The sequence below is a fragment of the Pelophylax lessonae genome (genome assembly GCF_965119305.1).
Source record: "Pelophylax lessonae genome assembly, chromosome: 5".
In the NCBI taxonomy this organism is placed as follows: domain Eukaryota; kingdom Metazoa; phylum Chordata; class Amphibia; order Anura; family Ranidae; genus Pelophylax; species Pelophylax lessonae.
This window is the reverse complement of record NC_138772.1, coordinates 455,886,224-455,914,033: the sequence shown is the minus strand read 5'-3', so window position 1 is coordinate 455,914,033 and position 27,810 is coordinate 455,886,224. Positions and strand designations below refer to the sequence as shown.

General features: G+C 42.3%; 1 protein-coding gene across 1 annotated transcript in view; it reads right to left on the bottom strand.

The window, feature by feature from the left end:
* LOC309555379 (uncharacterized protein) overlaps window positions 1-27,810 on the bottom strand; it is a 654,339-nt gene that overhangs the window by 181,469 nt on the left and 445,060 nt on the right. The window contains exon 21 of the mRNA XM_082257367.1: window positions 5,557-5,666. Coding sequence (XP_082113493.1) covers window positions 5,557-5,666 — 110 coding nt within the window. The remainder of the gene's footprint in view (window positions 1-5,556; window positions 5,667-27,810) is intronic.

Genomic DNA, 27,810 nt, shown 5'->3' with positions numbered 1-27,810 from the left:
ACATTGCACAGTATAACAACCACTTCCTCAGGAGCTACAGTGTGTTCATATAAGCATATGACATTTAGAAAGACTGAGATGCACATGCTAGGATTTGTGTCCAACTTTGGTATACCTTTTCTATGACTGGGTAACAAACACTGTTAAGTAGTAAGGGCCCAATCTCACCAGGAGTGATGGAAATTTGCTGTGCAGCTATTCCGGAGCAGTTCAAATGCAAGATATGGCAAAGTGCCTTGTCTCCTACCATGCCAGGTTAAACCAATGTGTTGTGCACTGTAAAAAGCTAAGTTTTAATACTCTTTTCAGCGCAGCATGATGCAATCCACTGCATCGCACCATGCTGCGCCCAATAGAACTTAATGAAATGTCAGTTTGTGACATTTTAATAAAGTTTGCTTGAAAAAAGAAAACAGTGCATTATAGTGAAGCTACGGGTGTAAGTAGGCCTTCACAAGAAAACAAAACTACATAGATGAGAATGTCCATAAAGAGGCAAATTTACAACGCAAGTAATTAACTATAGGTAGATAGAAACTAGAGTATAACAATGTTTTTAGCACATACCAATTTTAGCTGTATTTAAAACCAGTGTAAAATGTTTGATTGCCTGAACTGTATATACAGTAACAGATTTTCTTTATGGCTGACCAGAGTTTGTTGCTTTTTAAACATGACACTATTATTAAAATGCTTCAGTTATATAATTGAAAATCAGAACTGTTTTTTGCCTCCACATATAACAAGAGAGGTTTGAGACCTTTGTTTTATTTACATCTAAAAGCCCTTTTTAACTATCAAAAAAATAAAGATAACACAACACGTTATACTTTGTTGGGATTATAGTTCCTTTCTTAAAGCCTTACACTAGCTATTTTTAGTTATGGATAGAATGAGGAAAAGTTATAATTTGTGTCTGTGAACACATGACCTGATCTGGTGCATCAAGTGCTTCCATGTGGATGGAAACACTCCATTACGTTCCTCCACACTGATGTGTTCCACCAAAACCAAGGAGTTTTATTGTGGTGCTTTGGCTTTTAAATTTCCATTTTTTTTATTCAAAAGCGTGTCACTGTGAAGCAGATGAAAGTGATAGGTTAGAAAGCATATCATTCCCAGAATATTGGGGCTCTTCTTACCCCCCAGAGATCTGGGAATGGCTCTCACGCATTAATAGAATTGCTGAGATGGAAGAGCTGATAAGTATAGCAAATGACACCCCCACAAAATTTACACATACATGGGTCTGTTGGACACACTTCTAGTCAACAGACAGCTATAAATGCATAATTCAACAGGATTCCACGGAGCCCTCATGCTAGATCCTGTAACACTCCATTACCATCCCAAATAACATCCCTACCAGTTTTTTCATTGGTGCTGGCCCTCCCGCCCCTACACATGGGGTGCTGGTGGGAGGTCACCACACCAGACTAGCCTTATTATGCATAGATGCATTTTGAAGAAAACTACTTAAATCCAACCATACACACCATGTTTCCCCCTCATTACTCACTTCAAAGTTATCCACTTTTCGCGTTCAGGAAAAATCTAGGTGGATAAAACAAAACTTTAAACCAAGAGGATTTCCTTATACCCCCCCCCTTTTATTTTTACTCCTCTCCCTTCCTCCATTCTATCCCCCTCTCTTTTTCTCCTTCTCTCTCCCTGGTTACCTCCTTCCCGCCCCCTGCCCAACTTTTTTCTTAATCTCCCCCTCTATCTACCCCATCCCCTTTTCAGTTTCAAATTTTTTGATTATTAGCTATGACATAGACCTAATATAGAGCCCTACGGCACTATTAATTCACCTTACTTTAGTCCCGCCCATCCATAACATTTGCACCTATTACACAAACTCTCCTAACTTTCTATAAATACACTTGGTCTCTACAACGAGCTCACAAACCCCGTAAATAGGTAACCACCTTAAAATTATATAGCCATGCTTATTCTTATCTATTACCTGTGCCTAATTCTGTTCCGAGTTTTATGCTATCTTTAAGAAATCTAAAATTTAGGGCTTTATCTCTCCATGCCCTGAGAGTTACCGCATGTTTGTATGTATTTCACTACTGTTTTGTTCTTGTAGTTGTTCTCTTACCCCATGACCATAGATGCCTTACTCTGTAATAGACTATGTACATATATACACATACATACATGATCTTTACATGTATTTAACATTCCTTCATTGCTAAATTAACAGGGCAGCCAACAACCATGACCAAGTAAAGGATGATGAAGTTTGCAGGTTTGGTCACACAATTTTACCAGCATGCTACAAATGCTTTCTGTTATTGCAGGTTTGGTTACACAATGTTATCAGTATGCTACAAATGCTTGCTGTTAATGCTTGCCACAGATGGATTGAAATTCGGCCAGCCAGTTAGGTCAACTTCTGTTGAATGGGAATGTTAGATCGGCGGGTGCAGCTCAGTGTATTTTGCCAAAGTCATATGGGGCACCAGCACCAATTGGATAGTTTTCTCCCTGCAACCAAGGAAACCATAGACAAACTATTTTCCATTCAACTTCTTCTCACCTTCTGCAATGTCACTGCAGACAAGCACCACCTGCAGTTTACCACTGTTAGACTGCAGGGGTTTGTGAAACTCATTGTTCTTTGTGGGGTCGCCCACTGAGTAGTCATCTTCAGTTTGTGAAGCCTGAGCCCTGGGAGGCTGCGGATCAACAGAGTCCACCCCCCCCCCCCTCACCTGGGCTAGAGAATGGTTATTTGGAAATGTCCCAAAAGTCAGCAGGGCCCATATATGCTTTTGGACTGGCCACTGGCACTGTTCTTGGGTCTTCTTCTTCAGGATCTGCAAGGGGAGGAGGCTTGGGTACAAGGGGAGGCAGGTACCATACATCAGGGACTTCCTGCGGAATATCCACAAAAGCTGGTTCTTCTCTATCTAAAACATACTTGGCAGAGCAATCACTTTGCACACAGGGTCTCAGCAGGTTGCAGTGAAGTTGCCTCTTAATGTGGTTGGGACCCGGAGAGACAATATTGTACACTGGAGTTGGAGAAAAGGGCTGTGTCTCTACTCGATAGGGGGTGCACTCCCTTTGGATCCAGCTTACTGCCTCTTTCGCTTCTAGTGGTCTTCACAAACATCTGGTCCTCTTCTGGTAGTACCATCATCTCTCCGTCATTCTCCAGGGATAAGATAGCCAGCTCCACGATCAGTCGGGCAGGAATATGGATACAGACACGTAGCATTCTTCAGACTCTACCCCCACTCAGACAAGGAGATAAACCGAGGAACCGTTAAACCTAGGCACCAGGGCCATGGCTGCTCCTAAGAGTGCCATGATGGTCCCTGCTCCGCTGTGTGCACCTGCTGCAAAGAGGGGCATAGCCTGCCAACTAGAGGAAATGTTCTGGTGGGGGACAGAGCGGGATAAGTAAAAGAGAGGATACAGTATGTGGACTGATAGATCAGAGGGGGGATAAGAGAGGGCCCTCAAGCCCAGTCCATGGGATAATGGTCAGCAACAATACAAAAAGCTTCTGAAGCGGTCACAGCTTATATAATTAAAGCTTTATGTAGCTTTAAATTGTTTTTTAAGCCCAAATCCAAAAAAACCTAATATATTGTAGCTTACCAATCATTAGATGTGGTAGCTGCATTTGTTTTTTTAGGCTTTGTCCCTATGTTTTCACCTGGTGATCTAGCTAGTAATATACTTCCAGTATTAGAGAGCCTCCACTCTGGATGAAGGGGCACAGGGGCACCTTTGGACAACAGCATTGTAAGCTAGGTGAAGGGGAGTGTGAGAAGCACTAGTAGAGTTGGATACACTAACAAACTGAAGCCAAACTCTAGCTAATACTTTATAAACAGTTACAGCAAACTGTTTTTTTCCTTATGGGATAAAGGTTTTACATAAATAAAAGCTGATCATTATAATGGTTTGTTACATCCCTGTAAGTGCTATATCTGCAGGAGAGTTTGTTGTTAAAAATCAACAGACTTACTGACAAGATCACAAGGTGAAAATAAAGGAAAGAAAAAAAAAAAAAAAGGACACAGCCATTATATATATATATATATATATATATATATATATACCGTATTTTCCGGCGTATAAGACGACCCCCTAATTTTCAAGTTAAAACATAGGTTTTGGGCTATACTCGCCGTATAAGACTACCCCCCTTCCGAAGCAAGGCAACACCATGGAAAAAACATCAGATTTCTCATAATATCTCCAAGGTACCCTAAGTATAAGTATTACCAGTAGATGTAATCTCAAGACGCTAGCTGTGCGGGAATCCTGTACTGGTATACCGTTTGTACCGTAGCTTTGGCTACATACAGTATACCGCGCTGAGCCAATCACAGTGAGCGATGTATTCTATTATTGAATGCAAAGCCTGCTCGGATTGGCAGAGTCAGAGAGACGGGCTGATGTTACTCTGCCAATCCGAGCAGGCTTTGCATTCAATAATAGAATACATCGCTCTCCCTGATTGGCTACGGTACATACGGTATACCGGTATAGGATTCCCACACAGCCAGCATCTTGAGAGATTACATCTACCGGTTATACTTATACTTGGGTTACCTTGGAGATATTATACTCGGCGTATAAGATGACCCCCCATTTTTGGGGGATTTTTTTGAGGTTCAAAAGTAGTCTTATACGCCAGAAAATACAGTGTATATATATATATATCTATATATAGATATATATAGATATATATATATATTTTTTTTTTTTTTTTTTCCCAAAAGCAGAAGCCCAGGTGAAATAGAATGGTGGCAGCTAGAATTTTTGCATCAAATGCAAATTGTTATGAAAAATGTGTTAATTACACACAAACTCAAAATACTCATTTTATGATGGAATAAATTAATGAGTTTTCTATTACACTTTTTAAGTAATACAAAGTTGTTTTTTTTACTGTTTGTAACTTTGCAGGAGATATTTTCTATCCCCGCTTGCCCCATATGTTGTGGGAATAGCTAGAAAATAAGTACACACAAACAGCTTATGAAGAATAATTTCCAGGAGCTCGGGAACTCATCCATGCATCTAGACTTCCATATCAAACCTTTGTCATCCACCCATCCCATCCCATAGTTCAGTGTTTGTGTCTCTCTACATGTTGCCAAGCTAAATGCATTACATTGTATGACATGGGGGGCATGCCAGAGCTCAAGTCATTATTTACATACAACGTACAACATGGTTCGGGGGCTCTGGGGGCATGCAGATTGCATTACAAACCAACAGTATGTTTAGGCACCTTACTTTTATAAAGTATTAGCAATTGGTTATTTGTTTATTTTAAAAACTGAAACATTTTGAAAAATGTATCGTAAAATCATGCTCAGGTTTGTCCAAATAAAGGTAAAAAAAAAAAAGAGTTTGCTGAGAAAACGTTATGAGCTGTAAAAATAGAGAGCAGTTGTAGACAAAAAAAAACACAACTGTAATATAACACTGTACTGATGACCAAAGAGATTTTAACAGTTCAAGAAAAGATGGTTTGAACAATGCATAAACTGATGTGCAGCATTTATCAAATTTACTTACTTTTGTTCTTTGATCCACTGATTAACATTTGCAGCCACAAATTCACTTTCCCGATGGAGGCGACTGTTGTCAGTTTGTGTTGCTTCTAGAGCTTGGCATAGGATTTCCAGCTGTGGAAGTAGACAGATCAAAGAGTATGATGGACTCCCTAGAACAAGGGCTATCTGGAATACTAATAATAGTCTGTAATACTTGTAAAGAATCAAGTCATTTTTCTCCACTCCTTCAAATAATCATGGTTTCCTTGTACATGCTATTAATTGATTCAATATGCGAGATGGAATGTCTGAACCTTTCCCACGCTTTACATTTACCAGTTTACTATAATATGCATTACTTTACCTCCAGAGGTTGTTTAATTCAAATCAGGCTTATTTGATGAAAAATGAAAAGAGAGCCGTTACAACTTGTTATGTTTAAGCCTCGGTTCTTGGATAATGTGTGCCGTATGATATGTTTTTCATAAAGAAGCCATTTGCTGTTGAGGTGTATCTTTCAAAACTATTACAAGCAGAAGCTGGGCAAGACGAAAGAAGAATTATTTTGGCTTAGCTAAAGAAATAGGATTATAAGTATGTCGTTTTGATTATCACTGAAGTTGTTCTAGGGAAGGTAGCAAAAAATTGCAAATAAAAAGAAAATATTGTTTTTTTTTTTTTTTAATGTACAGAATCTTCAGTTGTTTATAGATCCCAATTTACATCCACAGACATCTCTATGGGTTAGTGGCTAGTTGTGCTGAAAATTTTTAGCTAATCGCCATTTTCGTTTACATGAACTTGCACCGGACGTGCTCCTGCTCAACCCCTGCCTCCTCCACAGAAAAGACTAGCATGCTCAGCTGATCAGAGTCAGCATGTTCGGGGAAGATCTTTCACAGAATAGATTTTTGGTAGTTGAGGCATCTCTATCTGACCTCCGATATCGGTAGCAAGCATTGTACACAAGTGCATTTCAGCACAGCACATGGAAGTTATTGGCTGTGTTAACCATTTCTGGACCGGAAGGATTTGCCCCCTTCATGACCAGGCCATTTTGTGCGATTCAGCACTGCGTTATTTTAACAGACAATTGTGCGATCGTGCGACGCTGCACCAAAATAATTTGCTATTGATTTTCTATTTGCTAAAAATTTATATTCTTTTTTCCCTACAAATTGAGCTTTCTTTTGGTGGTATTTGATAACCTGTGCGATTTTTATTTTTTGCGCTGTAAACAAAAAAAGAGCGACAATTCTGAAGAAAAAAAAATATATATATTTTTCACTTTCTGCTATATAACATTCCCCAAAAAAAAAAAAAGTAAAAATCTATTTTTTTTTATTTTTTTAGGCCAGTTTGTATTCTGCTACATGTTTTTTTGTTTAAAAAATCACAATAAGCATATTTTTTGCAAAAGTTATCCCGTGTACAAACTAGGGGAAAGATTTATGTCATTTTTATTTATTTATTTATTTTTTTACTGGTAATGGTGGGGATCTGTGATTTTTAGTGGGACTGTGACATTGCGGCGGACAAATTGGACCCCTAACTGACATTTTATACACTTTTGGGGGGGACCAGTGACATTACTACAGTAATCAGTGCTAAAAATATGCACGGTTACTGTAATAATGACACTCGCAGGGAAGGGGTTAACCTAGGGGTGATCAAAGGGTTAAGTGTGAGCCTAGGGGAGTGTTTTCTAACTGTGGGGGGAGGGACTTGTGTAATGACGACAGAGACCTGTGATCCTATATAGGAGGATCACAGGCGCTCTGTGATCATTTCAGAGAGCAACAGTCTGCTGTGTTTACAACAGCAGACCGTCCTCTCTCAGCAGGGAGCGCAGCCTAGTGGAGGCGGGAGCGCGCTGCTGGCAGGGCGGGCATCGCCTACAGGTACAGCGATTGGCGCAGCCAAGCTAGCCTGCCGCAGTATATAAGCGGCGGGCGGTCGACAAGTGGTTAACAAACCCCTAAAGTGGTAGAAAACCCTAACTATAAGAAAATCCTAAATTCCCTCCCCTTACCTATCCTACTTAACCTGTATATAAAAAGGTGTGTACTATTTTAACTCTGCGAGAGTCTGGTCATGTAATCCTGCCTCTTTGTGTAAAGGAGAGCTTGACAACAGCTGGGAACTCCAGGAGCCAGGTTTTCACCCCTTGACCCCCTGTGTCCAAGGTGATGTTGGCACACCCTCCTCTACTGTGCAGAAGCTGCTCACTGATACAGAGAAAGTGGGGCTGTGGGATCACATGACTGGACGAGAGCAGAGTGAAAATAGGTAAGTACACACATCTTATTTATACAGGTTAGGCAAGATAGGTCGGGGAAGGGGGGTGGGGGACATTTTTAAGAATAGTTAGGATTTTCTTCAACTTTAATGTTTTTTTCTTATTTTTAAAAAGAATAGGGAAGGATTAGAACCTTTGTCAGGTTTTTACTGCTGTCTAGGTTGATGTAGGGGAGATTTACCCTCATCTTCCACCCTGGTGGCATTGTCACCAGGACATAAATTGAGAGAGTTTTTCCAAAAGGAGCACAGACAGCAGCAAAGTATTTTTTTCTTTTTCAGTACAGTAAGAGACATCCAAAACCCCTATAAGCTTTCTATAACTGTGCATTACCTTTGCAAGGTTTCCTTACTTCCTGTCTGGTGATAGTATTTTCACCAGAACAGGAAGTGAGGAGAAATCTCCTAATAAAGACTCAGACAATAAAACCCCATCAGAAGTTCTAAAAAAAAAAAAAAAAATGTTTAGGCAGGAGTTATAGTTACCAATGGCAGGAGAAGTAAAGATGAATGGTCCCTGGAAGTGGCTGCTGTGATTTTTGTAATCCACAAACATTTATATCTATTCACTCATTGAGCTAAAATGACACTTCTGTATTAGGTACATCAATATTTCTCAAAGCATGAAAAAAAATACTGGTTTCTAGCAAACTAACTTAAATAATGACGAAGACTGTGTTGGGGCCTTAAGAGCTGTTGGGATTGTTAAAAAAATGAACTTAAAATTGTTTAAAGAAGTTCCTAGGCAATTAGAAAGTAGATAATATGCAGGAAACAAAGTAAAGTTTACCTGCTTTTTACTACATGAAGACTGCCAAAAAGTGCAAATATGAACAGAAGAGTTGTGAGGACCCCAGCACCTAATTTCATACTTAGTGGTCATACCCAATAATTTGGGCTGCAATCTTCTATTATTTCAAACTCATTATGCAGAACATTGTTGCACAATTTAGCCCTATTAAATTCTAAACCAGCACACCTAAGCGATACCCAATTTAGTCTTCAGCCACATTGAATCCAATGTTGAAATTGTGTGACTTCACTTGAAGACGCATAATTTCAAAGTCGTATGTTAATGCGACTTCAGGTGCGACTTGGAAGACATCTGTGCAACTTCACAAACTTGCAAAAAGTAGTTCAGGAACTACTTTCAAAATTGGTGGGACTCTGATGGAGTCAGAGTTGCACCGATTTGACTGCCTCCATTGCGGACAATAGGGTGCGACTTGTCATACGATTTGACTGGTGACCGGAAACCTAAATTGTTTTATACATCACCACAACCACTTAAACTATTGCCAAGGCATGACAGAGCTACCACATTAGTGTGACTGAAACCAAAACCAGACTGGCAATAAATGATGATCTGGACTGCCCTGGGCTACGTTTGAGCAGGGGTTCAGATGCCGAACCCAAACACCATTGAAATCAATGGTAGCTGAATCTGTCAAAATAAAAACACCAATTTTCTCCGCTAATAGGCAAAGGCATGTAAAAAACAAAATACCAACCCATGTACTAATGCAAAGATTTTTTTGGAGCACTGTTTTTTTTAACCGCTTGCCGACCACCGCAAGTACATATACTGCGGAGGTCAGCCCCTCTCAGGCAGAGTGACGTATCGCTACGTCACTAGCCTGTGAGGCTTTGGGGAGCGAGCGTGCACCGCCGGCGGCGCGCTCCCGCTCCCACGCGGTCATGGACCCCCCGCGCGTGTGATCGGCGCACCCGATGTCCGCCGCTCACTCTGCGATCGTCGGGGGAGAGGGAGAAAGGCAGGCAGCTTGTGTAAACAAGCTGCCTGTCATTCCCCCCTGTGTAGAAACACTGATCATACGGTTCTACTATGTAGGACCGTTGATCAGTGTTCCTACAGCTCAAGCCACAGCCAATCACAGTTAGAATCACGCCCCTAGGGACACACACAGCCCCTCCCTCTCAAATAAAGTTAACCCCTTCACTGCCAGTGTAATTTTACAGTAACAGTGCATATATATAGCACTGATTACTGTACAAATGTCACTGGTAACCCCAAAAGTGTCAAAAATGTAAGTCAAGGGTCCGATCTGTCTGCCCCAATGTCGCAGTACCGCAAAAAAAAAACGCAGATCCTCGCCATTACGCGTTAAACAAAAAAACAACAAAAATTACAAAAATCTTTCCCTCTTTTAATAAACGCGATAACTTTTGCGCAAACCAATCAAAATACGCTTTTTGCGATTTTTTTTACCAAACATATGTAGCATAAAACAAATTGGCCGAAAATGTTAACAAATTTTGATTTTTACTTTTTTTTGGGGGGAATTTCATATAAAAAAATGTGAAAAATATTGTTATTTTTGCAAAATTGACGCTCTTTTTTTGTTAATAGCGCGTGATCAAAAAATCGCACAGGTGATCAAATACCACCAAAAGAAAGCTCTGTTTGTGGGAAAAAAAGGACGTCAAATTCATTTAGGTACAGCGTCGCACGGCCGCGCAATTGTCCGTTAAAGTCACGCAGTGCCGAATCGCAAAATACCCCCTGGTCTTTTAGCAGCCAAATCCTCCGGGGCTTAAGTGGTTCAAGAACTGACATTTAAAATGGAATAAAAGAATGAAATTGCTAGAAACTGAAATCCGGCTATTTTTTTTAAGATTAAAATGACATGCAGACTCCAAAGGTCCCTCAAAATACTCAGTCGACTCCTTAGGGTCTGTCATAAATTGTGGAAGGATCTGTGTGCTGTTTTCTTTTAAAGAAGCAAGCAATTTAAATTTGTTTTCTGTGTAACATATCCTTGAGCCAGAATGGAAAAGAGTATTTGTTTAAAGCCCCCAAAAATGCATACCAGACCCTTTGTGTTTGGTGTGGATTTTAAGAATGCACCTCACCATAAAAATGCATGAGGTCCCCCTTAACCTCTTTACCACTGCTCACTGTGCCTCTACTGCAGCACAGTGGCTCGTTATCGTCTGGCGACGTAGACCTACGTCACCAGACATTCCCCTCTCTCGGCGGCACGCGCGCGCCGCCGGAGGCTCGCTCCCGCTATATTCATTAACAGTGGGAGTCGGGCCAGGGGAGGAGAGGCGGTGATCACAATCCCCTCCCCCCACACACGTCAGTAAGCATGAGGCATACATTTAACGCCTTGATCACCAATAAAGTTAACCCCTTCCCTGCCAGTGTCATTATTACAGTAACAGTGCATATTGTTAGCACTGATTACTGTAGTAATGTCACTGGTACCCCCAAAAGTGTAAAAAATGTCAGTTAGGGGGCCAATCTGTCCGCCGCAATGTCGCAGTCCCGGAAAAAAAAATCGCAGATCGCCGCCATTACTAGTAAAAAAAAAATAAACAATAAAAATGACAAATCTTTCCCATAGTTAGTAAACACAATAACTTTTGCGCAAACCAATCAAAATACGCTTATTGTGATTTTTTTTACCAAAAATATGTAGCAGAAAACAAATTGGCCTAAAATGTTAAAAAATGTTGATTTATAATTTTTTTTGGGAATGTTATATATCAGAATGTAAAAAATATTGTTTTTTTTTCTCAAAATTTTTGCGCTTTTTTATTAATATCACAAAAAATAAATAGCACAGAGGTGATCAAATACCCCAATAGAAAGCTCTATTTGTAGGGGAAAAAAGGACATAAATTTAATTTGGGTACAGTGTCGCACGACCGCGCAATTGTTCATTAAAATAACACAGTGCCGAATAGCAAAATATAGCCTGGTCAGGAATGGGGTAAAATCTTCCAGTCTTAAAGTGGTAAAAAATACGCTCATTGAGAATTTTTTTGTCAAAGACATGTATCTAAATACATTTTGGCCTAAATATATGACAAAAATTGAATATATTGGATATTTTTTAACTGTCAAAGTAGAAAATGTCAATTTTTTCGCAAAATTTTTTTTCTTTTTTTATTAATATCGCAAAAAATGAAAAGTGCAGAGGTGATCAAATACCACCAAAAGAAAGCTCTGTTTGTGGGAAAAAAAAGACGTAAATTTAGTTTGGGTACAGCGTTGCATGACCGCGCAATTGTCAGTTAAAGTCACGCAGTGCCAAGTTGCAAAAAGTGGCGCAGACGTAAAGCAGGAAAATCCTCCGGTGGTAAAGTGGTTAATATCCATACCAGACCCTTAATTCTTGCATGCAATCTTGCTTAGCCAGGAAGGGGGGGGGGTGCTCCCCCTCAAACCATATTAGGCCACGAGCCTATAACATTGACTTGAGGGCGGGCTTACCATGTTTATGAGGACAAGGGCCATATATAGTACCCCATAGTACTCCACTCATTGACAAAAGAAACGTAACCTATAAAGAAACCAAAACATTTATCAAATTCCCTATTAAAAAAAAAAAAAACTCCTTGAGCTGTCATTAGCGATATAAAAAAAAGAGGTGGGGATAGTGCTGACATCCTTGACCAAATACAGCCATGCCCATATTTGGTCAATGTCACTACCCAAATATGAAATTACCAGTGGCCATATTTGGGCAGTGATGTCACTGCTGTCCCCACCCCTTTGTTTAGGTGACTGGGAATTCCCAGTGATTTCGGCGGATCCTAGGGATGTAGTGTTTTCAAGCTCCCATTGGTTCCTTAGCAACCAATAACAATGGGATGATCCTATATATAAAAGCAACAATCAGATCATCCCTACCCACGAACACATGAATAATCCATATGATAATAGAAGAGAAGTTGTGTGATAGAATCCCAACATTTCTAGCCACATGATAACCCTCAGCTGATAAATACCACCCAATTGTACCCTACTATAATAGGGTTTCAGGGCCTCTACTAAATCAAGCACACACCAATAACCCCCTCCTGGTCTACTGAAATCCACCTAGCCCTCCCCTACTCCCATATTCCTACTTACCCCTTAAACTAACCTCTAATGCATTTTTCTATGTTTTTATTTCAGTTCAAATTTCAAGTGCCATGTGCAATGTGGTTCAAAGTGCTTCAGGACACAAAATGACCTGCATTTATTCACAATCCCTCCCTTGTACGCATTTCAAATGAGCCTTTTTCCCATGCTTTCTAAAGTTAAAATACTAACAGGTGTAATTAATATGAAATACCACCTTGATAGTCTGAAAAATCTGAAATAAAAATGATTTAACAAGAAAATGCTGGGTCTCAAATCCCTTGCTCCCTCTTAAGTTGCATACCAATCATGTCTCCTAATAGCTTGGGTAAAAATGTACATTCCATCAAGTGAACACAAACAGTTCAGTAAACAGGTAAATACACAGGAGCTGCTTTAGCTGCCTAAGGAGTTATATTGCTTTCCACCCAGTCCTAAGATTTACACAGTTCTACCTGTCAATAGGACTACAGGTTAATTCAGTTGGTAAGCAGACTGGTTGGTGAGTTGAGCTGGGCATTTTCTCTGGTTTTGTCTTTCATGTGTTGCCCTTTCATGTGCTCCTTGCTGTAAAGGCCAGTTATAAGTGGGAGCAGGGGTCATTTGTTTGTTACTGTTGTAAAATTTGGTGAGGGGACACACTGAACACCTTTGCTGCCATTGTACTATGTGCTGGGTGTCCAGTGTTCTCCTATGCCTTTAACCACTTGCCGACCGCTCACTGAGCTGGTACTGCGGCAAAGTGGCTCGATATCGTCCAGCGACATAGACCTACGTCGCTGGACTCCTCCCCTTGTGGGCGGCGCGCGCGCACCGCTGGAGGCTCGCTCCTGCTGTATTCAGTCACAGCGGGAGTCGGGCCAGGGGAGGAGCGGCGGTGATCGGGGATTGTAAACAAAGCGGGCGGATCTCCTACGTGACAAACAGGGACAGCATAGCTGAACCTGTGATCTGTGCCTGTGTCACATAGTCCCCTCCCCCACACACGTTAGTAAGTACCAGGCATACATTAACCCCTTGATCACCAATAAAAGTTAACCCCTTCCCTGCCAGTGTCATTTTTACAGTAACAGTGCATATTTATAGCACTGATTACTGTAGTAATGTCACTGGTACCCTCAAAAGTGTCAAAAATGTCAGTCAAGGGTCCGATCTGTCCGCCGCAATGTCGCAGTCCCGCAAAATAAATTGCAGATCGCCGCCAGATCGCTGCCAGATCGCCGCCAGATCGCCGCCATTACAAGTTTAAAAAAAAAAAACAATAAAAATGACATAAATTTCCCGTAGATAGTAGCTGCGATAACTTGTGCACAAACCAATCAAAATATGCTTATTGCGATTTTTTTTACTTTTTTTTTTTTTTTTTAAATATGTAGCAGAAAACAAATTGGCCTAAAATGTTAAAACATTTAGATTTTTACATTTTGGGGGGGGGGGGGGGATTTCATATAAAAAAATTTGAAAAATATTGTTTGTTTTTCAAAATTGATGCTCTTTTTTTGTATATAGCGCAAAAAGTAAAAATCGCACAGGTGATCAAATACCACCAAAAGAAAGCTCTATTTGTGGGGAAAAAAGGACATAAATATAATTTGGGTACAGCACTTTAACGGACAACGCGCAATTGTCGGTTAAAGTAACGCAGTGCCGAATCGCAAAATATGGCCTGGTCAGGAATGGGGTAAAATCTTCCGGTCTTAAAGCAGTTAAAAATACGCTCATTGAGAATTTTTTTGTCAAAGACATGTAGCTAAATACATTTTGGCCTAAATATATGACAAAAATTGAATATATTGGATATTTTCTAACTGTCAAAGTAGAAAAATATTGTTATTTTTTCAAAATTGTCGCATTTTTTTATTAATATCGCAAAAAATGAAAATTGCAGAGGTGATCAAATACCCCCAAAAGAAAGGTCTGTTTGTGGGAAAAAAGGACGTAAATTTCGCTTGGGTACGGCGTTGCATGACCGCGCAATTGTCAGTTAAAGTCGCACAGTGCCGAATCGCAAAAAGTGGCCTGGACATACAGCTGGAAAATCCTTCGGTGGTAAAGTGGTTAAGGAGGATTGGGCTACCTCAAGGCCCATCTGCCCCTTATCTATCCATTAGAATGCATGTGCTCCCACTGTGGAAACTCTCAAAAATGTACAAGGGTTAAGACTGCAAGTAACATAGGGTGCCGTGAAGGGGCCTTGCAGCTTATGCATGTGTTTACAAATGTGTGCTAACTAAACCCCTGTTTTTAATACATACTGTTGGACAGGTTAATTTGATTGGTAAGCAGACTGGTTGGTGAGTTGGTTTTGTCTTTCATGCATTGCCCTTCCATATGCTTTTTGCTGTGAAGGCCAGTTATAGTTGGAAGTAGGGGCCATTTGTTTGTTACCTGTCAGTATAGCTAGCCTGGTGACACAACTTTTCTCTGTTGAAATTAACCAACATAACCCTGTAACTTCTGTGTTTGCAGCCTGTGATTGGACACTAAAGAAGCAGAAATACATCTCTTAGCTGTCTCCCCTTGTTAACAAGTCTCTTACTAGCACAAGTTGAAGCTGAACTCTGTCTGGCAAAAATGTTATAGTTGCAGCCGGACCCCTCTGCACTACAAGGATTACATGCTTGTTTTTTCTAGGGGGGATAAGAAAAGGGTAAAATACCCCACTGCAATCCTTCTACTCTTTTTAAGATCGGTCCTCCAAAGTCACTGTTCTTCATTGCCCAATAATGGGAGCTTACTGGTGACATGTGCCATGGAAGACCAGTGACCCTGTATTGCACGTAAAGGTACTGAGGGGCAGCCCACATTCTGCGAGTGCCCGACAGCAGTGAAGAGTGCCGACTTCTCAGGAAACAAGCAATTAGGTAAGAAATACAACTTATTCATCATCCTGCAGACATTCTGAGTGCTGTTGTGCAGGAAATTACAATATGCTGAAATCAAGGCAAGTCTGTTTAAAGTTTAGCTTTAACAAATTTTAGCTAAGATATGCTGCAAGAATTTTTAAAAAAGTTATATAAACTGGAAAAATTCCTTGCAAAATATTTCTGTTCCCCCTAACCCAATAGCAGCTGTATAAATATCCCAAAAGATATTGACAAAATCTCATACACAAAATACAGCGCTTCCCCAAATTAGCAAATAAATTAATCACTTCAATCAATATTCCAAAAAGCAAAACTTAAAAATAAAGATACGCTTTATAAAGTGCACAAACCAATGATATACTATTGTAATTTCATGTAATTAAATGATACACCAAAATAATTGTAAGTCCACATAAGTGACAAGTGCACAGACTTCCACCCCAGTTCATCAGAGTCAACCATCAAATTATTTGACCTTTCATTACCAAGAAAAAAAACAAAAGGCCAAAAAACCCTGAATATTGATGTCAAATATGCAGGAATGTAGAGATTTCATGGCTCCTTACATTTTTTTCACATAACTCTATTAACTACATGCTTTAGTGAACTTCAAATAGTTTGTATGGACCAAGCTGGGCCAAATTAAGTATTTACTTCAGTAACACATGCAGTAGCTGTCAGCACTGTATGAACTGTATGTAGCATTGGTTACATACAATAGACAGCATTGTGCTCCAACAGCGGGATGGGGACTTCCCATCCCACTCCCCGAACAAAATCGAGTTGGGTTGAGCACTGCCCATCCATTCACACAAAGCTTTGTATTTTCTGAATGAATACAAGGCTTTACCTGATTGGCTGAGGCAAACAGATGATGTCACAATCTCTGCCTCAATCAGAGGAAGCTTTGTAGTCATTGAATAATTGTGCATGGCAGAACAGAGCTTAACCCAACTCAATTTTGTTCCCGAAGTGAGATGGGAAGTCCTTGCCCTGCAGCTGGAACACAACACTGTATGTTGTGCTGACAGCCTACTGCACTTGTTTTGAAGGGAATAGTTCCCATAGACCAGCTTGGTTCACCCAACTGCACTTCCTGGTATCAGTCTGTGTGCCCGGCCCTTATACGAGTTGCCCTGTCCAATGTGGTCTCACTGATCATCATCAGGAGTAGATTCCGTACAGCCATTTATTTACATTGTCATTTATATACAGGGCATCAGAGGTTAGCCCGGTGATTGTTGTATCCCCTGAACACCGCGGATCACATGACCGAGCACATGACCAATTCAATTGGTCCTGTACCATGTGATCACTGTTCCCAAACACAGCGATCACATGTAAACAAAGAAAATGAAAGTAAATACTGGTTATCTCTCCTCCCACAGAGATTGCCTGGGATAGGAGAGAGAACTGTTACTGCAGTATCGTGAGTGTAGTCACCCTGTCACCTTGCATTTATACACACTAAACACCAGTGCCAGCAAGTGTGATAGTGTCCCTAATCACTAGCCCCCAGTGTATTGTAAATAAACAGTGCAGCCAGCCACCTGTTACCCTTGTCCTAGTGTCACGAGTGCTGCCAGTAACATCACCATAACCTAAATCAGTGTCCTTATTACCACCATACCTCAATACCAGCATTCTGATCACCGCCAAACCTCACACCAATGTTCTAAACACCACCAAACCTCACACCAGCATCTTGATCACGGTCATACCTCATACCCATGTCCTGAACATTGCCATACACCATACCAGTGTCCTGATCACCACCATGTCTAAAACCAGCGTCCTGTTCACTGCCATACACCATACCAGCATCCTGATAACAGTCATACTCCATACCAGCGGGTTGATCATCTCAATACCCCATACAAACTTACTAATCAACGCCATACCCCATACCAGTGTCCCAATAACCAACATATCTAATACCAGCATCCTGATCACCACCATACCAGCATCCTGATCACCACCCTACCAGACTCCTAAACACAATCATGTACCATACCAGTGTCCTTGACAACACCATACCTCATATCAGCATCCTAATCACTACTATACCTCATACCAGCATCCTGATCCCCACCATACACCCACCAGCATTCTGATTACTGCCATAACTCATACCAGCATCCTGACCACCACCATACACCATACGAGCATCCTGATCACCGCCATACCCAATATCAGCATCTTGATCACTGCCATATGCCATACCAGTGTCCTGATCATTACCATACAACATACCAGCATCCTGATCACCACCATACCCAATACTAGCATCCTAATCACCATCATACACCATACCAATGTCCTGATCATCGCTATACCCCATACCAGTGTCCTGATCACAGCCAAACCAGCGTCCTGATCACAATCATACCCCGTAACAGTGTCTTGATCACTGCCATACCCCATATGAGTGTCTTGATCACTGCCATACCATTGTGCTGAGCACTGCCATATCAGTGACCTGATTACTGCCATACCAGTATCAGTGTTAACAGAGCCAGTGTCCCCAATTGTTTCCACTGTCCTGGTACTCCAGGGCCACTAAAAATATGACAGGCAGTTATGAAATTAAATGCATAATTCATGCCTCTAGAAAGCCTTAAAGTGCTACGTGGATTTTGGGCCTCTCTGTGTAGTTAGGCTGTGAAAAAGTCAAGCACATTTGGTATCCCCATACTCAAGAGAAATAGCAGAATGTGTTTAAGAGTGTAATTCTAAGTATGCCTATGCTGTTTGTGAAAAATATGTTATTGAACTGCATTTTCCAAAAACTTGTGGCAAAAAAATGAAGCCTTCAAAAAACTCACCATGCCTCTTAAAAAATACCTTGGAGTATTTAATCATTTTGTGGGTGTTTCTACTTTCCTGGTGCTCCAGGGCCAAAAATGTGTTAGGTAGTAGGGAAATTAGAATTGAATTATGCCCCTAGGCCTTTGTGGCTAAGCTGTGAAAAAAATCTTACACATGTGGTATCACCACACTTGGGAGGAGTATGTATATGCAGTTTGTTAGAAATATCTTATTAATTGACAACTTTATGTTAAAAAAAATATATATATATATATTTTTTTCTTTCCGCATTTTCCAAAAACTTGTGGTAAAAAAAATTACATGTTCAAAATACTCACTATTCCTTTTAGAAAATACATTGGAGTGTTTGTTTTCCAGAATGGGGTCATTTTGTGTGTGTTTTCACTGTCCTGATGCTACAGGGCTTCTAAAAATGTTATAGGTGGTCAGGAAATTAGATGTTTAATTTGTGCCCTTAAACGCCTGAAGGTGCTCCTTAAATTTTGAGCCCCTCTATGCATTTAGGCTGTAAAAAAAGTCTCACACGTGCGGCATGCCCATACTCAGGAGAAATAGCAGAATGTGCTTTGAGGTGTAATTGCCAGTATGCCAATGTTATGTGTAAGAAATAACTTGTTTAAATGACAATTATGTGAGGGAAAAAACATTTAATTTCCTAATCTTCCCAAAAATTGTGACACAAAAAATTAAAACTTCGAAAAATTCACAATGCCTCTTAATAAATACCTGAGACTATCTGCTTAAAAAAAAAATAAAAAAAAAAGGTTGTTTGAGGTGTATTTGTATTTGTACTGCCCTGGCATTTTTAGGGCTTCAAGAAAAGAGATAGGCAGTCAGGGTTGATTGATTTTCAAATATATGTACCATAGTTTGTAAGCTCTTTAACTTTCACACAGAGTAAATAATTTACACTGATTTGGGTTATTTTTACCAAAGAAATGTAGCAGAATACATTTTGGCCTGCATTTATGAAGGAATATTATTTATTTGCAAAATTTTATAACCGAAACTAAGAAAACAGGGTTTTTTTTTAATATTCTTCCTTTTTTCATCTATATAACAACAAATAAATAACCCAGTGGTGATTAAATACCACTAAAGAAATGCTCTATCTGTGCTGAATAGCAAGAACAGGCCTAGACTGGAAGTTGGTAAAAGTGTCTGGACTTGAGGTGGTAATAGGGTTATGTGGAAACATGAAAAGAGCCAGTAAATCTCTGCATCCCTGCATATTTGACATCAATATTTAGGAATTTTTTACAACAAATCAATCCAGTAAGTGATTCTGGGGCACTAGGGTGTACCTTGGAGGCTGTGAAGTACTAGCACTTTACGTCACTAAGTGTAGAGGTTTGTGCACTTGTCACGTATGGGGAATGTTTTCGTATAATAACTTGTTATATAATAATGAACCATGTGTATATACAGTAATTGGTTCACTTTATGAAATGTATCTTTTTTTTTTTTTTTTTTTTTCCGATCAGAGTGATTTATTTATTTACCGGTACTTATTTGGGGTAAAAAGTTCTGTATTCTGGGGCAACTCTGATGAAAAAATGGAAGTCTGAAGAGACCCCTAGTATAACTGAGGTGATTGGGCTGCTCAAGGAAATACATTCCTATGAGAAACTCATGGCCTTTAAAGATGGCTCCGCTGCTAAAATAATATCGCACTGGCAACCTTGGCGTTCATATGCTAAACCTAACAATCCATGATAATTCCCAGAGAATTCCGTATGGTACACTTTTGTCTTCTATGTTTTATGAACTATAATGCTTCATGTTCTTTATGTGAGAAGCGTGTTTCTCAAGTTATGTACTTTTTGTACTTGTTTTTCAATCTTAGTAGATGCATTTACCCTAATGACCTTTGTTATTCTTCAAAATTATTACTTTGTAATTGTGACTAACTACATCGCTGAATTATATACATTTATCATGCGTAATCTTGTTTGCAGCTCACGATTGTATTGTTGTACTTATTTTCTTGTAAACCCAATAAAAACATTGTTAAAAAAAAAAAAAAAGTTCTGTATTCTATGTATGAGATTTCTTAGATATTAACAGATTCCAAATTAAAATTCAGCTGGGACAACATCTGATCAAAAAATTAGATTTTTCCAACTCTGTCATGTCTTCTGGACTCTGAGGGGTTGATTTACTAAAACTGGAGAGTGCAAAATCTGGTTCAGCTCTGCAGAGAAACTAATAAGCATCCAGGATTTTTTTTTGTCAAAGTGTAATTAAACAAACTGAATCTAGAAGCTGACTGGCTAGCATGCTTATCTGCACCCGATTTTGCATTCTCCAGTTTTAGTAAATCAACCCCTGATTGTCTGTTACCTTTCCTAGCTTAAGCCAGGAAACCCATCTTCTCTTCATTGTCTCCAGCCTTAACCTCTTTCTGTATCATGATTTTGTCTAAATGATGCCATCCTGAACTATTGCTTCTTTGTTGCTTGTTGACTTGGCTTGTGCCTATAAGTTGCCTATCTACAATGCCATCCAACGTCAATAGATCAACCAAAAGGTTTCAATCTAGCAGCATCATACAGATATACTTCACTGCTAGGGCTCCTGATGAAGGCAAAGCACTCCTTCCACTTCTTGCCTTAGTGGAGCCCTCATTTTTTTCCTTGTGACAGAAAGCTTTCTTGTGACAGACATTTTTTCCCTTAAAGACTGTTTTGAAAATAAATCTCTGACCATCTCAATTCAGATAAACCAACACTACTTTTCTCACTTCTTTGGGAAGCCTTTATGCAGATTTGGCCATCACTTGGTGGACATCTGAAGTACATCTTCCAACCAGCCTTATAGTTACAAACTGCCCAATTACATGTTCATTATCAACAGAGAAGACCTAAAAGGAGCCTGCTGTCAAATAGTGTTTGTATGTATAGAGTATATAGATATACACACACACATACAGTGACTGCCTAGGTTTTAAACCCTTAGTAAATATCTAAAATAATCAATTTCTATTTCTATATAGGAGAATATTTCCTGATTGGTGGCAAATAAAATTGTAGCTGCGTGTAACTTTAGACATTCCAAATGCTTGATCTGTGATTCCTGATCTGCAGTGTTATACAGAGATAGCCAGATTACCCCTCTGCTTCTTGTATAGGATGCCTTACTTGTCAGTGTCATTCTTCGCATGACTGATGACATCATACATATTCACAAGGTACATCAAAGAAATTGCAGTCTAGGAAAAATGATGATGTTGGAACTGGCTTAAGTCCCCTGCAGATATCTTTGTATGGAAAATTTAGACAGTAGACTCAGTGGAAGGAGAATATATCATAGAGTTTCAGGGGAAAAAAAACTCTGAGCGACTCTTCCAGGTCCATCATGCTAGATAGAGAAATTAGGACTAAGCAGGGCTCAGGTGTCCATGATAGCACCTCTTTTGCCATTTCAGACGAAAGAGATAAAACAATCCCTGTAATCAATTAGTTGCCATGGCCTGCTAGAAGAACAAGCTGGTGGATGAAATAAAGAATTCATACTTGAAACGATTAGTCATTCTGAGGGTTTGACAAGCTGTTGATGGATCTTCAAAGGATTGAGGAATAAGATTATTGGGTCATAATTTATTGATAAGACCTATGTTGTATCCAGCATTGTCCCTTCCGGGCAAAGGTTTTCAATGAAGATATCAATCTCCTTTTTAAATTTCAGGTCTTGAGTATTATCCCATTTAGAGTATATGTTGAAAAGCAAATAATAAGCTTTGCATCTAAAGGGACCAAGTGATAAATACTGTAAGCCCAACATTGACTTTGTTCTTGACATACAATTACTACATGTGAACAAAATGGCTCAGCCCTAAATTGCTTTTGTATATACATACATCCCATAATGGTATTTCATTATATTACTGCAAAGGCAAATAGTGTGATTTATTCATTAATTTGCAAATTTATCAAAATTTAATATCTTTTAAAATAATTTTTAAAATGGTTTTCTCCTCTCAAATTGTTCAATAACACAAATTGTTTGAAGAACAAAGAAATAAAAAGAAATTCCTTTCTTAGTCACGTTACAATTAATGTCCTAAGCAAAAAAAAAAAAAAATACATACAGTATATACAGTGTATCCGGAAAGTATTCACAGCACTTCACTTTTTCCACATTTTGTTATGTTACAGTCTTATTCGAAAATGGAGTCAATTAATTATTTTCCTCAAAATTCTACAAAGAATACCACATAATGACAACATGAAAGAAGTTTGTTTGAAGTCTTTGCAAGCTTATTAAAAATAAAAAATGAAAAAATCACATGTACATAAGTATTCACAGCCTTTGCTCAATACTTTGGCACCAATTACAGCATCAAGTCATTTTGAGTGTGGTGCTACAAGCTTGACACACCTATTTTTGGGCAGTTTCTCCCATTCTACTTTCCAGGACATCTTGTCACGGAACCATGAACCAGACGTACAACAACAGATAAGTGAAAATAAGAAAGCTTTATTGAAAAACAAGCTGTAAAGCAAAAGTCCAAACGGATGGCGAAACTGATGCAGAGTCTTTTGCGAAGCCAGGGGTCAGGAACCAGCAGGGTAGTCAGACGAAGCCAGGATCAGGAACCAGCAGGGTAGTCAGACGAAGCCAGGATCAGGAACCAGCAGGGTAGTCAGACGAAGCCAGGATCAGGAACCAGCAGGGTAGTCAGACGAAGCCAGGAACAGGAACCAGGAGCAGCAGCAGTCTTAGAAGCATGTGAACACAGGAGGACCAAGCAGGGAACTGAAGCCACAGACCTCCTATATATATGAGCTAGGCATCCAGCTCCTCCCAGTGGGAAGGAGGAGCCGCAGGGTGGGAGGCTACAAGAAACCCAGAAACCAAGATGGCCGCCAGCACATGTCAAACGAAGGAGAACAGCAAGAAGGTAAGACCATGACAGTACCTCCCCCTCAAGGGCCCCTCCTCCGCGGAGTAAAGAACGGTTTCTGAGGGAAGCGTGCGTGGAAGGCTCGGAGCAAGGCAGGAGCATGGACATCTGCGGAGGGAACCCAGGAACGCTCCTCTGGACCATAACCACGCCAATGAACCAAAAACTGCACCCGACCGCGGACCAGGCGTGAGTCCAGGATATTGCTCACCTCATACTCCTCACGATTGCCCACTCGGACCGGACGAGGCCGAGGAACCGAGGAAGTGAAACGATTACACACCAGTGGCTTCAACAGGGAGACATGAAACACGTTGGAGATCCGCATGCCAGGAGGAAGCGCAAGGGCATAGGCTACCGGGTTTACCCTGCGAAGCACTCGGAAGGGACCAACAAAGCGAGGCGCCAGCTTGGGAGTGGGCACCCGAAGGTTGAGGTTGCGGGTGGACAACCATACACGGTCTCCGGCCTGGTAGGAAGGAGCAGGCGCTCGTCTGCGATCAGCCTGGAGTCTCTGGCGCTGCGCAGAGACCTCAAGGGACCTCTGGATCTGTACCCAAGAAGCACGTAGGACGGAAAGGTGATCCTCCACAGCCGGAATATCCTGGGGAGAGAATACCTCCGGTAACACGGCAGGTTGGAACCCATAGTTGGCCATGAAGGGAGACGTCCCAGAGGAAGAGTTCACCGCCGTGTTCCTGGCAAACTCAGCCCAAGGCAGGAGGTCAACCCAATTGTCTTGGTGATCGGAGACATAGCAACGAAGGAATTGCTCCAAGGCCTGATTGGATCGTTCTGCGGCCCCATTGGACTGAGGGTGGTAGGCCGAGGAGAAGGAGAGATGAATCCCCAACTGGGAGCAAAAGGCGCGCCAGAACCTGGACACAAACTGACTCCCCCGATCCGACACAATCTCCTTGGGCAAACCGTGCAACCGGAAGACCTCCCTGGCAAAAATCGTGGCCAACTCCTGTGCAGAGGGTAACTTCTTGAGAGGAACACAGTGGCACATTTTGGAAAACCGATCCACAATCATGAGAATGACCGTATGGCCTCGGGATGCAGGGAGGTCCACAATGAAATCCATCCCCAGGTGTGACCATGGGCGCTCCCCGGTGGCTAAGGGTTGCAGAAGGCCCAACGGAAGGTGCCGAGGAGACTTACTCTGGGCACAAACGGAGCATGCCGCTACATATGCGGCGATGTCGGAACGTAGGGAAGGCCACCAGAACAGACGTGAAACAGCCCAGGACAGCTGATTCTTTCCAGGATGCCCCGCGGTCTTGGAGTTATGGTAGGTTCGCAACAACCGAGTGCGCAACTCCTCAGGCACAAAACCTCTGCCGTTGGGTCTCCCAGAGGGAGCACCAGATTGAGCCGCCAAAATCTGCAAACCCAGGGGAGAGGTCAGGCTGGTGCGAATGGCGGCCAGGATCTGATTCGGAGGTATGACCGAAGTCGGAATCGACTCCTCCCTGGACAGGTCGGAGTACTGCCGTGATAAGGCATCCGCCCTGATGTTCTTGGAACCGGGTAGGTAGGAGACCACGTAATTAAAACGTGACAAGAACAGAGCCCATCTGGCCTGACGTGGTGTCAATCTCTTGGCCTCAGAGAGGTAGGTCAGATTCTTGTGGTCCGTCAGGATGAGGACCAGAACCACCGAACCCTCGAGCAAGTGCCTCCATTCTTTAAGAGCCTGCACGATGGCCAATAACTCCCTGTCACCAATCTGGTAGTTGCACTCCGCGGAAGACAGTTTCCGGGAGTAAAACCCACAAGGAAGCAGAGGACCCTCTGGTGTTCTACGCTGAGACAGAAGGGCGCCTACTCCCGACTCAGACGCGTCCACCTCGAGGACAAAGGGCAACCCAGGGTTAGAATGCGACAGAATCGGAGCTGACACAAAGGCGGACTTTAGAGCCTCAAAAGCTCTGATGGCCTCGGGCGGCCAGACCTGGGAATTACTGCCCTTCCTGGTCAGATCCGTGAGAGGCTTGGCTAGCATGGAAAAGTCCCTGATGAACTTCCGATAATAATTGGCGAAGCCCAAAAAGCGCTGCAGGGAGCGAAGACCACTGGGCTGGGGCCACTGTAAGACAGCCGAAACCTTCTCAGGATCCATGGAGAACCCCTCAGTGGAAATGATGTAACCTAAGAAGGTTACCTGGGATCGGTGAAATTCGCATTTCTCAAGCTTACCGAACAGCTTGTTCTCTCGTAACCGTTGCAATACTCGTTTGACATCCAGAATGTGGGTCTCCATGGACTCAGAATATACCAAGATGTCATCCAAATAGACCACCACACACTGCTGCAACAGGTCACGGAAAACATCGTTGATGAATTCCTGAAAGACTGCGGGCGCATTGCACAGCCCAAAGGGCATAACCAAGGATTCATAATGATCGGTCCTGGTGTTAAACGCGGTCTTCCACTCATCGCCCGCCTTGATCCTTACGAGGTTATAGGCCGCCCTCAGGTCGAGTTTGGTAAAGACCGTGGCCCCTTTAAGGCGATCGAACAGCTCGGAAATCAAGGGTATCGGGTAAGCGTTCTTGATCGTGATGCGATTGAGACCCCTGTAATCGATGCAAGGCCTCAACTCACCACCCTTCTTTTTCACAAAAAAAAATCCAGCCCCTGCCGGGGACGAGGATTTGCGAATGTGTCCGCGTGAAAGCGCCTCCCTCACGTACTCCTCCATGGCCTCATTCTCCGCTACAGACAGTGGATAGACTTTGCCACGGGGAGGAACGGCACCAGATTGTAACTCGATGGCACAATCATATGGGCGGTGCGGAGGTAGGGCAACCGCGCGCACCTTATCGAATACAACCTGGTACTCCTCGTATTCAGGGGGCAACAGAGAGTCCGAGGAAGTACACAGCAACTTGACAGGCCCATGGATGCAACTAGCCCCACACTGCGGTGACCACGAGGGGATCTCGGCCGATCTCCAATCGAAAATCGGATTATGCTTCTGGAGCCAGGGGTACCCCAAGACCACCGAGTAGTGTGGAGACGAAATAACCTGGAAGCAGACCGACTCTCTGTGGACGGCACCAATGGCTAACCCCACTGGAAGGGTCTCATGAGTCACGTGTGGCGGCAGAAGGGGTCTGCCGTCTATCGCCTCAAGAGCCAGAGGAGAACCTCGAGCCTGCAGAGGAATGGAATTGGCGGCAGCGAACACACTATCAATGAACAAACCACCAGCACCAGAGTCCACCAATGCCTGGGTCGTCACCGAGCCCCCGACCCAGGAGAGGACAACAGTGATCAGTGGTTTGTCAACACGGGAAACCGGGGACGAGGAGACTCCACTCAAGATCTGCCCCCGACAGGATCTCAGGTGCGAGCGTTTCCCGGACGGTTCGGACATGCCAACCGAAAATGCCCACCGAGACCACAGTACATGCATCGGCCCTCGCGTCTCCGGAGTACCCTCTCCCCCTCGGACAGGCGAGCAAACCCCAGCTGCATGGGTTCACCCCCAGACAAGTCATCCCCAGGAGGCGTGGGAGGAGAGGGAGGCACGGGTGGGACAACAAAGGTAGGCGCCAATCTGTTAGGAGGCCTCCGCAGACTCTCCTTAAAGGAAGGTCTCTCCCTGAGTCTGGTGTCAATCAAAATCAGGAAAGAAATAAGAGACTCGAGCTCCACTGGTAGGTCCTTAGCTGCAACCTCATCCTTCAAGGCATCCGAGAGACCATGAGAGAAAGCAGCGACCAGAGCCTCATTATTCCAGCCCACCTCTGCTGCCAGGGTACGAAACTCAATGGCGTATTCAGCTACGGATCGTGAACCCTGTCTGATGGACATAAGGAGCTTCGCAGCAGAGGCAGCACGAGCCGGCACATCGAATACCTTCCGAAGAGAAGCAACAAAACCGGAAAACTCGGCAACCACCGGATTGTTGTTCTCCCATAAAGGGCTGGCCCAGGCCAAGGCCTTGTCCGAGAGCAGCGAGATTAAGAAGCCCACCTTTGATCTCTCAGTAGGAAAGGCATGTGGCAGCAACTCGAAATAAATGCCCACCTGGTTAAGGAAACCAACTGAGTTGGCTCTCCCCCAAAGCGCTGTGGAAGGGGGGCAGAACCGGACATACCCCGAAACACCGCAGGCGCAACAACAGGTGTCGGGGTAGACTCTGGCGCAACAACCGGAGCGGCAGGAGCGACAACCGACCCATCGGCAATGGGAGCGAAATGAGCCGTGCGTTCAAGCAGGGTTTGCAACACCACGGCGAACTGACCCAACAGGTGATCCTGCTGATCAAGTCTGGCAACCAGCGTGGGTAGCGAGGATGGCCCTGTACCGTCAGAATTCATGGCTTGGTCCTAATGTCACGGAACCATGAACCAGACGTACAACAACAGATAAGTGAAAATAAGAAAGCTTTATTGAAAAACAAGCTGTAAAGCAAAAGTCCAAACGGATGGCGAAACTGATGCAGAGTCTTTTGCGAAGCCAGGAGTCAGGAACCAGCAGGGTAGT